Here is a 16,504-nt window from a genome sequence, read left to right as displayed (position 1 = left end):
ATTAGGAAATTGTTTTAGTGTTACTATTTGCAGGACAAATAGAATTAGAAATTCTTTTATAATGGTGGCCATTAGGTCATTAAAAGCAGCGTGGATGGAGATTCACCTAAAAATTTATGTTTGTTGTGTGGTAATATTTTGTTAATGAGTACATGGAACTTCACCTGTGTTATGTCACCTTGCTGCCGTTTCCCTAAACGGGATAATAAAGTTGGGTCTGAGTCTTAAATTGTTATAAAAATTCAGTCAATAAGATTTTTATTTTACATTACATTCTGAATGCTTTCACAGTACTTTTTTTACATTGAATAAATAAATAAAAATATTGTTGCCTTAAAGTTTAGGTTCAAACAAATTAACCTTACAAGTCATTTTACCTTATACATCTGTTAATTGACTTAATAATATATCACATTATCACCTGATTAACCTATTTAAACTATCTTTTGATCACTTTTTGAGTGTACGTACACTGTAAAACCCAGTAAGTTAACTCATACCATTGGAGGAAACCTATTGCAACAAACTGTTCAAAATTTAATCCTAATGAGTACTGAATCCTAATGAGTCCATTTGAGTACACTAAACAGTTTGAGCACAGAAAAACCCAATAAATTAAGATCTTTTTAACGAACTGAGTACTGTAAAACCCAATAAGTTAAGGCAACTCAAATCGAGTTCAAAAACTAATCTATATGAGTACCGTGAACTTACTCCATTGAAGTTGAAGTAATGAGATAGTAGCAGGTGTAAATTATTAATGCTCACTCAACACGTCCTTAATCACTTCTTTACTCAATAAGTGCGTCCCAAATCACGTATTTATGCACTATTCTATGCCATTTTGCAGTATAAATAGTGTATATTTCCCAGAGATGGGTTGCGGCTGGAAGGGCATCCGCTGCATAAAAACTTGCTGGATAAGTTGGCGGTTCATTCCGCTGTGGCGACCCCGGATTAATAAAGGGACTAAGCCGACAAGAAAATGAATGAATGAATGAATGAAATAGTGTATATGTAGTGCATTCACACTGAAAACTCTAAAAATAATCAACCGGTAAAATGAAGTGTGGAATGATGGGCTGTGAATTCATAGAAGTCCAAAATCAGTATGCGAGAAGTTCCAGGATGACTTACTATTTCCGGCGAGATTCTGAAGTGCGCATCCCATGCACGCTGTGCTATCCCTTGATGCCCCGCGAGAGAATTCATGAATGGGAGCAAAGAGCATAGAATCACCAAGAGGCAACACTCTAGTGTGATTTGGTAAACATCGACTAGATGGCATGGCGGCCATTTTGGAATTTAAATACCAATAGAACAGCATCATATTATAAGTCTGTAAAATAAACTATTAAAAGTGCTTATGAGTGATAGTAAGTGCTGTATTGTTCTCTTTCAGGTTGTATCTCAGCTTTAATGCGCTTTTTAAATAAATAAATAAAAAACAAAGTAGCTGCTTGCCATCGCGACGGTAATAAGATCCAATGGACGGCCAATCGCTTTCACTCCAAAATGGTGGAATCGACGGACTGTTGCTGGGCGCTGCTTTTGCAATGGAACATTCTATTAAGTGTCGCCTCTTGGTGATTCTAAGCTCTTTGATAGGAAGTTAAGCGACGCAATTGACGCATGTAGGTCCCATGACCATGACAAAATGGTGGATGTAGTACGTGAAAAACGGGTTGAATTTCCGCTTAGTAAAAAAACATTAGTGTTACATTTGGGACAACACTACATACATATACTAAGTTGTTAAGTGTGTAAGTGATTAAATACATAGTGCATGAGTGCATAGTGTGCCATTTGGGACGCAGCTAATAACTTCAACACCGAGTTCGAAAACTCTTTTCAAATGAGTAGAATTGACTCAAAGTCAATTTTGTGTTAATCACTCATTTCATTTGATAAATTTGATCACTGGTTTTTATGGTGTATGTTTCATTATTGTTTAATTATAGGGTATTACTTACTGTATTACTTCAATAAAATGAATCCATTTTGAAATAAGACTAACATAAAATGTGGAAATAGTGCTACATTCTGGATGCATTTAGAATGTATTCCTGTGAAAACAAAGTACAGTTGATTCTTCATTATTCCAATTATCAGAGATAATTTCACTTATTTAAAACATTCATTCTGCTTACTAACCATCTAACTTCTTTCCAGGGTTCTTTGAATACTGACATCTTCTTCAACTAGAATTTTAAAACTGTATTATGATCAGTTGATTTAGTGTATATATTACAGTAAAGAATTGAGATTTGTTTTCACATTATATTTTTATTTGTGAGGTGAAACATGATCCTGACACATGATCCTGACATTTTTAGTAATAAAAAAAAACAATGTATACAAAAATATGTTGTGTTCTAGTAATCCAGGCACTAAAAGAAAACCCCCTAAATAAATAGAGTACTATTGCAGTATTACAGTGATGACATCATATGGTAACAACATGATACTGTTTCATTATTCATGTACTATTTTTACATAGTACAAGGCACTTTCAAATAGGATTTAATCATTATGTTGTCCAAAAGAACCATAGTATTATCATGGTACCTACGGTTTTATATTTACCAGAAGGATGCTGAAGCCTCTTAATTTTCACAATACTGAGCCGGAGAATCATAATCTTATTCAGCATGAGAGCTGCACAGACTCGGTGTTACACCATTAGCTTTAATTTGCTCTATTTCTAGGCCTTTCTGAGGCAGGAACACATGTTGATGTCTTCTGTTGCCATGGTGACCATGGTGATGCTCATTTTGGAAGCTCTTCAATGATCACCCTGGACACAGAGTTCCATCCTGTAGACGCATCACCACGAGGGTAATCGGCACAAGTACCCACCCATATCCCGACATCCACCAGACCAGCATGAATGCCCTCACAGAGCCCCTCCACTGAGATAGAGAGAAAAAACACATTAAAACATGTCTATTAATAACCGAGATCACAATTAGAGAAAGATTCATAAACACTTGATTATTCTGTTTTAATAACGCAGGTGTCACAAGCACAACTCTAACCATTACTACACAACTGGCCTTTGTTTGACTTCAGCATATCGTCGTCATCGCAACACATCACCAGTCTCTCACAGGATTCATACATTCTCCTTCGGCTTAGTCTCTGTTTCAGAGGTTCACAGCGGAAGGAACCGCCAACTATTCCAGCATATGTTTTACACAGTCAATGCCCTTCCAGCTTCAACCCAGTAATGGAAAACACCAATACACAGTCATTTACACACACACACACACACACACACACACATAAACGGACAATTTAGTTTATTCAATTTACCTGTAGAGCATGTCTTTGGACTGTGGGGAAAACCAAAGCACCCGGAGGTAACACATACTAACATGAGGAGAACATGCAAAGACCACAGAGAAAAGCCTCCAGGCCCAGCAAGGATTCGAAATAGTGGCCTTCTTGCTGTGAGGCGAGAGGGCTAACCACTGAGCCACCTGCTCCGCCTCTCTCACTGGATATAAAAAAAATTGTTGACACTAAAAAACTTTTACTTCACTGCCTTTTTTTTGTGTTGACAATATATTTTGTTGTTGACATAACTGGAGAAACCAAAGACTTGCTTTACTTCTTGTAAAAGGGGCATGAGAGGAGCTGTTTAATTGTCAAGTTGACGACTATTATTTCCAAGTTTATTCAGTCTCTCTCACAGCTTTCCTGTGATCTTGATCAGCTTCTTTTTCAGTCTCTTCCACGGAATGCTGACTCTACTGTGCTTCCTAGCTATAACTTTGTCATCAAGGATTTTCCAGAGATTTTTAATCAGGTTTAGTTCAGGACTCTGGACTGCCATTTCATTATTTCAATGTTTTCATCTTCAAGGAACAACTATACCCGTTTTCTGTGTGTAAGTCTTCATTGTCCTGCAGGAAAATAGCTGGCCGATCAGGTGATGAATGCAGGGGAAAAAGCACATTCTGCTGTAGGATCTGCAATAAATATTCCTCAGTATCCAAGACTTCACCTCCACCTTTCACTTCTTTTGGGTTCAGTCTTGAGTCTAAGTTCAGTTTGTCGAACATAATGTTTACTATTAAACCCAAATGAATTCAACTTCAAAGTGAAACTTTGATTCAGTTCTCTGTCCAATTAAAATGCTCCTCAACAAATATCAGTCTGGCCTTTATTATTTCTGCTAAAGCGAGGTTTGTCACTGTAAGCTTTCGGTCAGAATTTTCTTTTAATATTGAGACTGCATGCCGAGAAGATCCTTATACTGTTCAGCATTGAAATGGAGTGCAGTTCCAGCAGCAAAGTTGAACAAGTTTGGACCCAGTCCCAATTCTATATGTGCACCCCTACCCCTTCCCCTTGGCCCTTGAAACAGAGTGTGAAGAGGAAGGGCTTCAAAATTTACCCTTAGGAAATAGGACACCCCTACAACACCTGTGCATGTCATCATATCATCACGATCTCTTATTTCATATGATATCGATGATGGCGACTGCTGTAGTTATTCCAGTTGTGTTCTTTTTTTGGTATTTATCTTCACGAAATCACTGAATGCAATGATATCATGTTGTCATAATGATATAAAGTGGCAATAAGCTTGTAACTGTACTGTGCCATTACACAGTGACCATTTTCATCCATGTAAACACACGAAAACAACATTAATATTATACCAGACACAGTGAAAAGCTCACTAGACTTTTCTGAAAGGGTATTCAAGTGTCATGGAGTGTCAGATATGAAAGTATGTTGTGGGACTGTTATACAGGAGTTATTATTATGGATTATAAAAAGGGAAAAAAAATTTTTGTAAAGCATGTCGAAGCTAAATTTTATCTTAGCGTTTTTTTTTAAGCTTGATGGTAAAAGCAAGTGGCAACCTACGCTCTCCCTCCAGAAGCCAATACAGAAGTAACTGAAACTGCAATTCATCGAAATTCCGCTAGTCCTGGCTCCATAATAAAACAAATTTTAATTGAGCTCACTGTGAGAATGGCCAACTTAACAGCAGAAAAAAAAGGTGTTTACAGCCTGGTACAAATAATGATTTTCGTTCATAAAGCTAATATTACCCTTCATGACAAAAGTAAGGGGGTGATTTAACTTTTTTCTATAATATTTACTTTATATCAGGCTATATTAAGTTTGCATAATTAAGGGCGTGGCCACTTGAGTGACAGTTTGGTCTAGCTGGTCGCTGTCACTTCACCCTGACTGACTCCGGCAAATTAGCCACTGAACTCAGCATATACATTGTATTTTTGTTTTGTTTTAAGTGGCTTTACACAGTCAGTTGCCTTTCGGACTTATTTCTTACAATTATCAGATGATATGGGGATGCTGTGTGCACTTAATTGTGCTCACAAACCATTCACGTGGCCTCCATTTCCCATGTGTGTAAAGTTATAAGCTTATATACCATCTCTATAAATTTATTTGTTTTATTTAAGATCATTTATCATTTATATTTTTCTTTAGAACTTGAATGCACTTCAGAATCTGACAGATTGATTAGCTTTAGGCTCTAGAACAGTCATATGAAGTGTTGTCATACAGTGTATTGCCTGGATTTCATCAATAGCCTTGCATTTACTAACAGACTATATCTGAAGTGTTTGGACGCAATTCGCATTTTCCTCCTGTTGTAAAACATCATAAGAACAATGTTTAGTGGCTCAATGTATTACAACTGTGTTTTTAAAAGTCTAAACACTTTACTGATATAGTGTACAACCAAGCACATGTGGTCAGAACACAAACGAGTCACAGGTAATAAAGTATTAAGCGTTTTCCCAAAGTAAAGTCTGTCTAGCCAGGTCCAAGCAAAATGCCAGCAGGTGTCTGTAGCTCCGCTCACTCTCCGCCTCTTTGCCCTTGTCTGGAATCCTGTCAGGGGTGCGATGATGTGCAAACAAAATGGCGACAGTTGGCCGCGCCTACTTGTGTCTTCTTTCGCAGTGTTCAGAAACCTATGGGTGACGTCACGGATACTACGTCCATATATTTTACAGTCAATGGGTAAAACACGAACATGGTTATGAATGTATTAAAACATGTGCTTGTTCGTTGTTAAAAAAATGTAATAATGACAAAAAAATACTAATCTGTGCATCTCCTTACTTGCGTGTGCAGCCATTCTGCCATTCTAGATGGTGTATTCTGGGAAATGTTCGTACCTTTTCATTTCGAGTGTGGACCTGAAAGATCTCCATTTCAAGGGCTACTGTATCTAGCCCTTCTCCTTAGCCCTACGCCTTCAGGATAAAGAGAATAGGGGAAGGGCTAAGGGGTAGAACTGGCATTTGGCCTTAATTTGTTTTTGTGGACGACAAGCCTTTTTCGGGAATCTGTATGAATTAGTGTCTTTGTAAAAAAGCAACATTCTAGAAAAGTGGTTCTAGAAAAACCCAATAAATTAAGATCATTTCTAGAACATCATGGATATGGATGGAATGAGCACTTTTGCTTGCTATGACTAAAAGCATCATAGACAACCTGTGCTCAAATGGTTTCGGTCAGTTTATAACGGCTCGCTATTTTTATAACTGATAAGTTAGAGTTCTAATTAAATCTTTTAATGTCTATCTACTGTTTTATATAGTGACATAACTATAGTTGTCTGTCTGTCTGTTTCATTTGTGAGGTCAGTTTAGTTTTGCTAAATGAGTATAAATGTTATTTATTTCAATCTCTGTATGTGAGATAAGACTGTTAAACAGTGATGATCTGTTCATCATGAGTAAGTGTAGAGTAAGTGCTGGGATGTGAGGTGGTGAGAAACCACACAGAGCTCTCGAATTCCTCTGGTCTCTCTATAATTGCAGCATAGACGGTTATGAAAACTGGCAAACTGCATTCAACCACACAAAGGAACAGTCAGAGAGACTCAGGAGATAAAGATATCTCCACAAGAGTCCATCTCTGCTTTCCAAAAATACAATGCACATGTCTTATGTATACAACAGTGGATTGTTGTTATAAAAGAACGTTTTTTTTTTCCCCAAATGTAATTTTATATTTAAACTGTTGTACTGATGAGGACGTTTTATAGATTGAATTGCACAATCTGATAAAATCTGTTTATTTCCGAATATACATAATGTAAATATGTACATTTTAATGGGAAGTATATTTTGTGACTCTTTTATGTCTGCTGTGTACCATATTTCGGAAACCACAAAGACAAAAAATAGATGTGAGCTGTATCTCCATAATTGCAGAGCATGCAGTTATAAACAAGCAGTTATAAACAACACATGCAGTTATAAACAAGAATTATAGTTAAAAATCTTCTTATAGCATCAAGAATATATGAGAATGATTGACTGTATGAATGTTTAGGAAGCTATTTAAAGACATATGACTAAAACGAGTAAATGTGAATCGGTATTAATCATTTTAAAGCTATTTTAAAACCGTTCTACTGTATTTTACTAATGTATTTTAAAATTTATCATTGAAGTTTTTATGTTATATTGAGGTTTTTTTTTTTTTAGAATATGCAAAAAGGTACATAAATTGGGATCATACAAATACAAAGAAACATCAACGAAAACAAAACAAAACAACAACAACAATCAGGTACTGGTAGGTGCGTGTGTGTGTTTGTGCATGTGTGTGTAAAGGTAACTTGGTGGACAGGTTGGTACATACATAAGGGACAATAACAGTCAATAAATGAAGCAAATATCACAGATATAAATAAAAGAGACAGAACAAAACCAGTCGGTGGTAAGAAGTAACAATGATGCGAGTAATGTATGATGATAATGACAGTAAAAGGAAAGAAAAAACAATAGTAATAATAACTGACAACAACAATAATAATAAATCACAAGTGCTACACCAACTACTACTACTGAATAGGGGTGTCAAAATTAATTGTTTCTTCGGTGCACCGCGATGCAGACACGGACAATTAGGTATCGGTTCAGTAATAATCATAACCGGTTATTATGTACTGACGTCATTTATCTCCTATGCGCTCTGTCGCGAGGGAGGTGAGCGCGAGTATTTACAACACTCAGCCAACTCAGGGCCGGTCCGTAGCATAGGCACCATAGGCAAATGCTACGGGCGCTGTATATCCAGGGGGGCACCAGAAAGGAGCGCGGTTCAGTTGGTTTTGTTTTCGATATTCCTGACACACATTCAGTTATAGACAGCAATAACTCAAAAACCTCTTACCTTAAAAAGATCTAAAGTGTGTTTCCTACAAAAAGACAAAGCTGGTTATGTTTCACAGCTGTCTTTCTTTTTTTTCACTCGACATTACGAGCACTGCTCCGTTTAAGCCCTCACAATATGTGTTTAGCCGGGAGAGTTCGCGCTGAGAGGAGCTCTCAGTAAGGGACCGTCGGAAAAGTGCTTCTTATTTTAGTTTTTTTCGTTTTTCCACAACCACAAGTTCTACTACTACAATTTCTACTAATACTGATACTACTACGACAACTACTACTACTGATACTACTACAGCGTCTGCTACAACTAATACTACTACAACAATATCTACTACTACTATTGACATTACTACCGCAATCACTGCTACTACAACATCTACATCATCAACATCTACTACTGATACTACTACACCAACAACGACTACAACTACTGCTACTGCAATTACTACTACTACAACATCTACATCGACAACCTCTACTACTAATACTACTACACCAACATTGACTACTACTACTACTACTACTACTACAACACCTTCACTACTTCTGATACCACTATACCAACAACATCAACTACTACAGGAACTACTTCAATAATCACAACTACAATCGATACTGCTACTATGACTACCACTACTACTTGTATTACAACAACTACAGCAATCTTAATAACGACAATGGTATAAATACTTATGATAATGATAATGAGGAGATAACAGGAGGAAAAGTCAAAACATTAATAAAAATTATAATGATAACAAATGTAAAAGTAATACCATTAATGATAGAAGTGACGAGGCAAGGGGAGGTTGGGTGTTATATTATGTTATATTGACTCTTTACGCTTTGTGTCATCTTTGTAAATCTAATTGACTTTTAGAGAAAAAAAGTCTGCACCTTTTCTGGTACTGTACCTGTGGATGTTCTGTGGATGTTGATGGTGGAGTTGAGTTCAGGGCTGCCTTGGTCCAAGTAAACGATGGATTCTATGGGTAACGGGCCAGTGCATTCTGCTCCGTTAAAGGTGAAGTACCAGCGCTGACAGCAGGCCGTCTTACACTTGAGTCTGAGAGATCCACTGAAGAGCACACGCAGAGCACTGTCCGAACGTTGCTTGGTAAATGTGCACTCCTGAAACAGAGAAAATACAGGTAATGCACTCTTAAATCATTCAATCTTTTTAGCCAGGGTAAACATAATTAAATCGTGTGCTGGATGGATGATGATTTGCTAGTCAAAATCTAGAATTCTAATAGTTAAATTAATAATATATTATAATTATTGTTGTCTTAGTGTATGAAATAATGTATTTATGCAGTATAGGCACAGTAAATAAACATCTGTTTTATTTTATAAAATAAACTGCATAATGTACTATTATTATTTAAGCTTTTACTAGTCTTGAAAAGGCTAATGAATGTCTAAAGAGGACTACAGATAACAGTTTCAGGGAATATAAAAGTCACATTTAACAGAAAACTCTCAATCTCTAGTCTGTTTCACAGCCGCATCATGTTACTATGTATACACTATTACAACCCGTTTCAGGGAAACTCTTTAAATACTGTAAATACTGAGTTATTGAAAAGGAGCATAATGGTCATATGCCTCTTTTTAGCCTTTGTCTTTGCTGACTGTATTTTAAAATTGATTAAAGTTTTGTAGCAGAGATGCCCAAAATATTGCCTGTGGGTCAAAGTTGGCCATTGTAACCTTTGATTTGGCCACCATCCCATTTAGGAAGAGAGTGAGAAGGATGGAGAGGGCTGGGGCGAATGCCTTTAAAGTGCTTTAAAAAGATTGTAATTTCTAATTTGACGTAACCTTTTGTTTGTTTGTTTGTTTGTTTTATTGCTGAGCTACAAAAAAGCAAACCAAAATAAAATGTTTTACATCAATGTCCTAAATTAATCAGTTTGTTTTATTATGTACAGTAAATAATGTCACTCGATGACAAGAGGACTATATAGAAGACATCAGTAAGCAAATCATGACAAAAACTAGTGTAACTCCATTTTGTTATAAATGAGATTGTTTTTGTTTTTACTGTAATAAGTTTATATTACACACAGTAAACACACACACACTGTATTATTGACCGCAGACACGTGAACTAGGAGAATGTTTTTCTCTCGCGCTTGAACCACATCTGACAGATTATAATGGCTTTAACACACACCTTACTAAGTTGTGTGTCACAAAAACACTCTGTAATCTATTAAAAAAGCTATTAAAACTCATTTTCAGAGCACAAACTACCTATTGTAAACGCTGTAAACGGAAGTTCTAACCATTTTACCGGAAGACGCTGGTTGCTATGACACCCTCCATGCAACAGCTAAGAAAAAGGTCTACACTGTCTACATATACGCCTCAATCAAGTTTGGTTTTTAGCCCTTCATAAAAAAATTTTTTGGCCACCCCTGATTTATAGAGTGTAATGATACAGTACATAGTTTTCTAATTTTGAGATTTAAATATTGTATATTAATTTATAAGTAGTGGAGTGTTAAAGGAAACAATATGTTTCGCGAATCACATCACAGAGTCAATTCTCTAAACCGGTAGGGTTTTTGCCCATTTTTAAAAACATTTTAAGGTATTTTTGAGGGATTGTCTCTCCAGATAAACAACCCCCCACCCTCGCCATAAAAAAATAAATAAAGGATTATTGAAGCATTATAAAAATAACAGTCTAGTCCAACTTAATGTTTGCTATTAAAAAGTAGCATTTTTGTATGAGACTGCGCACATGTTTCAAAACACTTCACAATTTAAAACATTTTTGTTTTTGTCTTTAAAAAACTGATTTTAGACAGAAATTTACAAATAGCTGGTTAGCACATCACTGTTAGCCTCTTCTAGCTTTTTCTGGTAACTAGTCAAAGAAAAGACTATGTTATGTCTATGTTATTGCAGTGTTATCAGCAAATCAATGTAGTGATGATGTAATTTCCTGAAACTCCAGAACTCTTATTCTCAAAACTGAGTGGCCATGAACAGACTGTAGACTTTAAATGATTTACCTTGCGGGAATCTTAACTCATTCATTAAGATTATACATACTTACAGCGATTTTGCCCAGATCAATGCCATAGTTTAATGAATTCCAAGCACACTGTTTAAAGTTGGGCTTCCAGGGTTCCTCAAACCTCTCCGACACACACTCTCCTTTCTCGCCTTTAAGCCCGTCTCGCCCAGGGATTCCTGGTGTTCCTGGAATGCCATTTATCCCTGGATTCCCATCTCTGCCCTGTACTCCAGGGACACCCTGCACGCATGCCTGGTACTAATGACAAAAACATACACAAATGGGCATGAAACTAGTTCATTACTTGTCAGAGAGTTTTGCCTTGTTAAATATGGCCAGTGATTCACTATGATGCACAGACTGCTGTGGGTGGGAAAAGACCATGACCGTGTGACATGGACACGTTTGTGGTGAAATGGGAAAAACAATGAAAACATAAAATTGGATGAAATTGACTTGCGTAAAATCCCCTGACCACAGTCACAGCCTGTTTACTTCATTCACGCTCTGACAAAGCAATAGCAGTATCAGGCATTTATATATAAAGTGGGTTCATACAATATGACATATATGTGCAAAACTGTTTTACTGTTTTTTACATTAGTGAGTAACAAAGGCAAAATTAAATAAATTAAATTTAGTAACTCTCAGCTTAATATGTTAATTTAAATTCAGTCCATATAAATTGTTTGCAAACAGTTATCTTCAACTTAAATGTGTAAATCCAATGAATCTTTAAATCCAATAAATTTTTTAATGTACATTTTAAAAAGGTATCACTCCAGTGACAGCTTGTGTGTGTGTGTGTGTGTGTGTGTGTGTGTGTGTGTGTGTGTGTGTGTGTGTGTGTGTGTGTGTTTACACAATGAAATATACAAATTAAGAATTACTAAAACACTACTAAACAAAAATGACTATAACGATGACTTTATTAGTGTCCACATCAATTCACAGTATTGTTCTTGACGATGCTGTGTTTTCCAACATCATTTGATAACTTGTTCCCCTTTGTAGGCTTCTATTGTTTTATATGAGAACTAAATCTCATCATCATTAAAGCTATCATCTTTGTTGTAAATGGATCTGCAGTCCACAATTACATATTATATTCTGCTCTTCTGAAGTTTTCAACACTTTAGTCCACTATCCTGGGGCTTCTCCAAAAATGACAGTTATCTGTTGCCTTGCGGTGGTTTTACAGACCAAGCCCATCTCTCACAGGTTTTATGAAATCATACCCATATGTGTGAACCCATCAGCGAGACCTAAAACCTCAAATGAGTCTTTGTGCTGTGGTTAGTTCGCATCTGCTGACAAAAATGTGGAAAGTACAGTTCTGTGTTTAGATATTACTCATTTGCGGGTTGAAAATTGAAAATAAGCCAACCAAAAGCAGCTCAAAATTTACTAATATTTGGTAGCTTCCAAATAAGAGCTGCCAAAGAAATGTACCGGTTGGAAATGCCATCTTTCTCATGCCTAACCAGTGTGGAAATTAACAGAATTTCTGGTCAAACTGCTTTCATTTCAGTTGAGCAGCCGAATGAATCATATTTAATAAAATAATTGATTGAACTCTTAGTGAACCAAATATAAATGGATCTTGATTTAACATTGTTAATTATGTTTGATGTTTTGTGTAATTTGTAACATTTTTATATTTAACAGATAAATTCATTTGACTTTCCACAATAAATTTATGCTGGAAAATGTTCTCCAAAAGAGAATCCAAGTTATGCAAATCGGTTGGTTTTAATGTTCAAATATTCTATAGAGCACCATCCATATTATACAATGTGGCATTTCGGTATTTTTTTTAAAAAGTAGGGCCTATTATTATTATTATTCCCTAAATTAACTTTTTACTTTAATTTACTTTTTACTTTACTTTTTACTACATCTCATGTATTTTTTTTTTCCGCTTAAATTGCATCGCATATATGCGTCAGCTGTTGCGTTTATTCCAATACGTCTTGAAATTGAATCGTTTGGCAATCGATTGGCTGTACAATTCAGTCGCGATTTGAACATTTCACAAAGCCTTTGTTCACCATATGGACATCTGATTTAGTGGATCTTTATGCATAAAGAATCTATGAAGCAACACAATACTCCTAATTGACCTGAATGCGTCATAAAGCTCTTATTGAATCCATTAAGTATAAGTGCCTTATTTTCATAGGGCCTAGGTTATGAGTTGCTCTTAAATCTTTCAATCAAATGCAATCAAACTAATCACAGGTCTTAGTATAGAGAGAGAGGAACGCTTCAAAAAGCAGAAACTGTATAAAATGTCACTTTAACAAAGGATAATTTCGCTTTTTATCCTAATTTAGGTCCATTCCAAATCAGCATGAAACACATTCTATAGCCTAGCTAAATGTCTGGAAGGGACAATAAAATCATAAGCCGGTATGATGATGACATTACTGCAAATAGTAGCCTACCTATTCGCATTTAGCCAATCTTACCTTGTCAGTAAACTCTGCGTCTCTTTGCCGGGGTATCCTTTCTTTGGCTTTTTGCGTGACACAGAATGGTAAACTTATCCAAAAGCAAATTAAAAGTTGAGTCAGTTTAGTACCCATCATTACCGAAATGCAGTTAGTTTGGTCGCTCCTGCTCTGGACTTCTGCTGCCAACCAACTGTTTCTTAAGAGACGGAAACTTCTCTGTCTGCCTGCAGAGGGCGCTGCGCTTGACTGCATGGAAAATGAATAGAGCTGCATTCAAACATAGGCCTACGTTTATTGTAAATCTGGAAACAGGTATGTAGACTTCACTTCAGTTTACTGACATATGTTCAGCATTTTCAGAGCACTGAATTCGGTATTCACAGCTACATTTATATTTGTTTTTACACCCAAACAAATATAACTGATAAACTAACTTGGCACAAGTTTAAATGATGACCTCCCAATGCTTTGAAACTTTTATAAACTTTAATAGTATACATATTTGCAGGTAATAATGCATGTTGCTAATGTGGTACAAAAGCATTAAGAGTATTTACACTGTGTAAATTAATTAAATCTAATTATTTTAAAATTACCCATTCATTTATAACCTTTTATTCTTGGAAAAGAGCTGTATTTAACAGTGTATGCCTGTGTAATGGTAGGTACACAACATTTATTTATTTATTTATTTATTTTTATTTTTTTATTTATTTTATTCATTCATTTAGATTGACTGTGCCTTTAAAGTAATATGATTTATTTTATGAAAAAATATTGTATTGTTACTCAAACTTTAAAAAATTAAATAAAATCAATTTAGAATCAAAACCTTAATATAAAAGCTAAACATAAATGCAAAGCTTGTACTGTAAATGTTTTTGTAATTACTGTGATTTTGAGATGAAAATATGTGATATGTTCATGTCTCCAGAATGGGAATTCTATGGCAACATGCTTACATGACACAAATCAGCACTCAGAAAATTGTAAGCCCATCCCATTGAATGCAGATAAGCCAATCGCAGTTGAGTTTTGTTAGTATAGAAATCCTTATTAAGTAAATTACCACTAGCAAAATGAGTAATTTAATCTCACCGTCTGTCCAAAGTGTATCAAAAAAATAAATAAAATAAACTTGAAAGGCAAGCCTCCTGCTTGGAAGCGGCCACATACATGTATTCTGGGAGGTTATTAGGCCTTTGTGTCAGACAAACTATACTAGCATGCTAAATATGAAATAAAATGTGGTAATCCATATGCAATGTAATATGTAAAAAATTATAACCAACATGTTTTGTATTAGTTCAGGGAAAGGAAATCGTCACTACAACTTCTTTTGACTCGTCAGCAGGAAGGAAAGTAACTCACACCTGTCACACCTGTCAACTATACAAGATATGTTTCACTTATGCATACAGCTAATTAGACTTTTTTTTTTTAATTTAAGGAAACAAAAATAAATAAAATAAATATTAGCCCTAGAGGTTATAGTGCACAATTTGTGGACCTCTGGATTCAGAAATAGTTGCTTCAAATCTAATGTTGTCATATTTTTTATCTTTAGTTTCTGTACTTTTTGAAAGATTTACATTTCATATATACACCATACATACCAAGTCATTATGTCATAGGCCAAAAAAAAAATATATATATATATATCAATAGATTTTATTTAATGACTGCAAAACCACCTCATGTGAGCATGAAAACGTATTTGCGTTGTATCCTATTCAACATGTATAATTGGTGTCGGACTGTCGGCTGATAAGAGTGTTCTGACTGTTTATTTAGCAACAAATTAGTGCATGAGTCCGACGTACTGTAGTGATGTGACATAGCAAGCAATAATCTAAGTCAAGAAGGATCACAAAGAGGTAATTTTGCTACAATCCCCAAATATTTGCAAACAAAATGGATTATTAGATTATGAGTCGACATGAGGTGGCAACACAGTTGGATTTCGTTGATGCTTGTTTGTTGTCGGTTTACCAAATTGATCGTCCAACGTAATCTCACGGCTATTCTTAACATTTTGATATAGTGGCTAATTCTTATGAATTCATACAATCTAATTCGTACAATTTAGCACAATTTGCTTATCACCCAATGATGGTTGGGTTTAGGTGTGGGGTTGAATGCCATGCCTCCTTTTCAAAATGGCACATTATCGTCTGACTGAACTAACTCCTACAAATTTGTACGAATTAGCCACTAAACTGACAAAACATAACTTACGTTTTCTTGTGAGATCAGGCTGGATGGTCCGCCATTAGGCTTCATTGGTCAACGTCAGTAGTTGGTTTTCACACATCGATTTTTATTGGTTAGGTTGGAGCTCGTTGACCGGATTCAGCAAGTCAAATCAACATCAGCCATCAGCTGAAGAGAGCACTCTGACTGGTTATTCAGCAATAAATCAACATGCGCAACTGTGACTTAGTGAATTCTAGCCGAGAAGACCCACAAAGAGGGCAGCTGTAATTTCGCTACATTTCTTAAATATCTGCAAACAATATAGATTGCTGGATTATCAGACATGTTTGCAGGAGCGAATTCCTCTGTGGTGAATGATAATTATAGTGATGATGGTATGAACTTTGTTTATGCTTTACACATGCTCATCAGGACGTTCTAGTCTACCGTTGTGAACGGGAAAATAGATAATGCCCCCCATGGTGCGGTAAGACTCAATAGTATCTGGATGCAGCCTTTATGATGCAAGCTGAAATTGCATCACTCAGCGATGCAATGTCAGGCACAAAGGACTAAATGAAGTGAGTGAAGCACTGTGACGGGTAAGGTTAGGGTTGGGGTTAGGTGAGCGCATTAAGGCCGTA

At 35.9% G+C, this 16,504-nt stretch overlaps 1 protein-coding gene across 1 annotated transcript; it reads right to left on the bottom strand.

The window, feature by feature from the left end:
• Positions 1-2,266: 2,266 nt before the first annotated feature.
• On the bottom strand, positions 2,267-13,868 carry cthrc1a (collagen triple helix repeat containing 1a). Its single transcript, NM_001003765.3, has 4 exons — positions 13,680-13,868; positions 11,248-11,466; positions 9,092-9,308; positions 2,267-2,912 (listed from the first exon to the last, which is right to left on the bottom strand). Exons 1-4 carry the CDS (start codon positions 13,794-13,796, stop codon positions 2,770-2,772), a joined length of 696 nt encoding a protein of 231 aa, NP_001003765.1. The 5' UTR covers positions 13,797-13,868; the 3' UTR covers positions 2,267-2,769.
• Between the last annotated feature and the right edge of the window lie 2,636 nt (positions 13,869-16,504).

The sequence above is a fragment of the Danio rerio genome, chromosome 19, assembly GCF_049306965.1.
Source record: "Danio rerio strain Tuebingen ecotype United States chromosome 19, GRCz12tu, whole genome shotgun sequence".
Taxonomy (NCBI): domain Eukaryota; kingdom Metazoa; phylum Chordata; class Actinopteri; order Cypriniformes; family Danionidae; genus Danio; species Danio rerio.
Note: the sequence above shows the minus strand (reverse complement) of the source record. Positions and strands in the feature narration are given on the sequence as shown.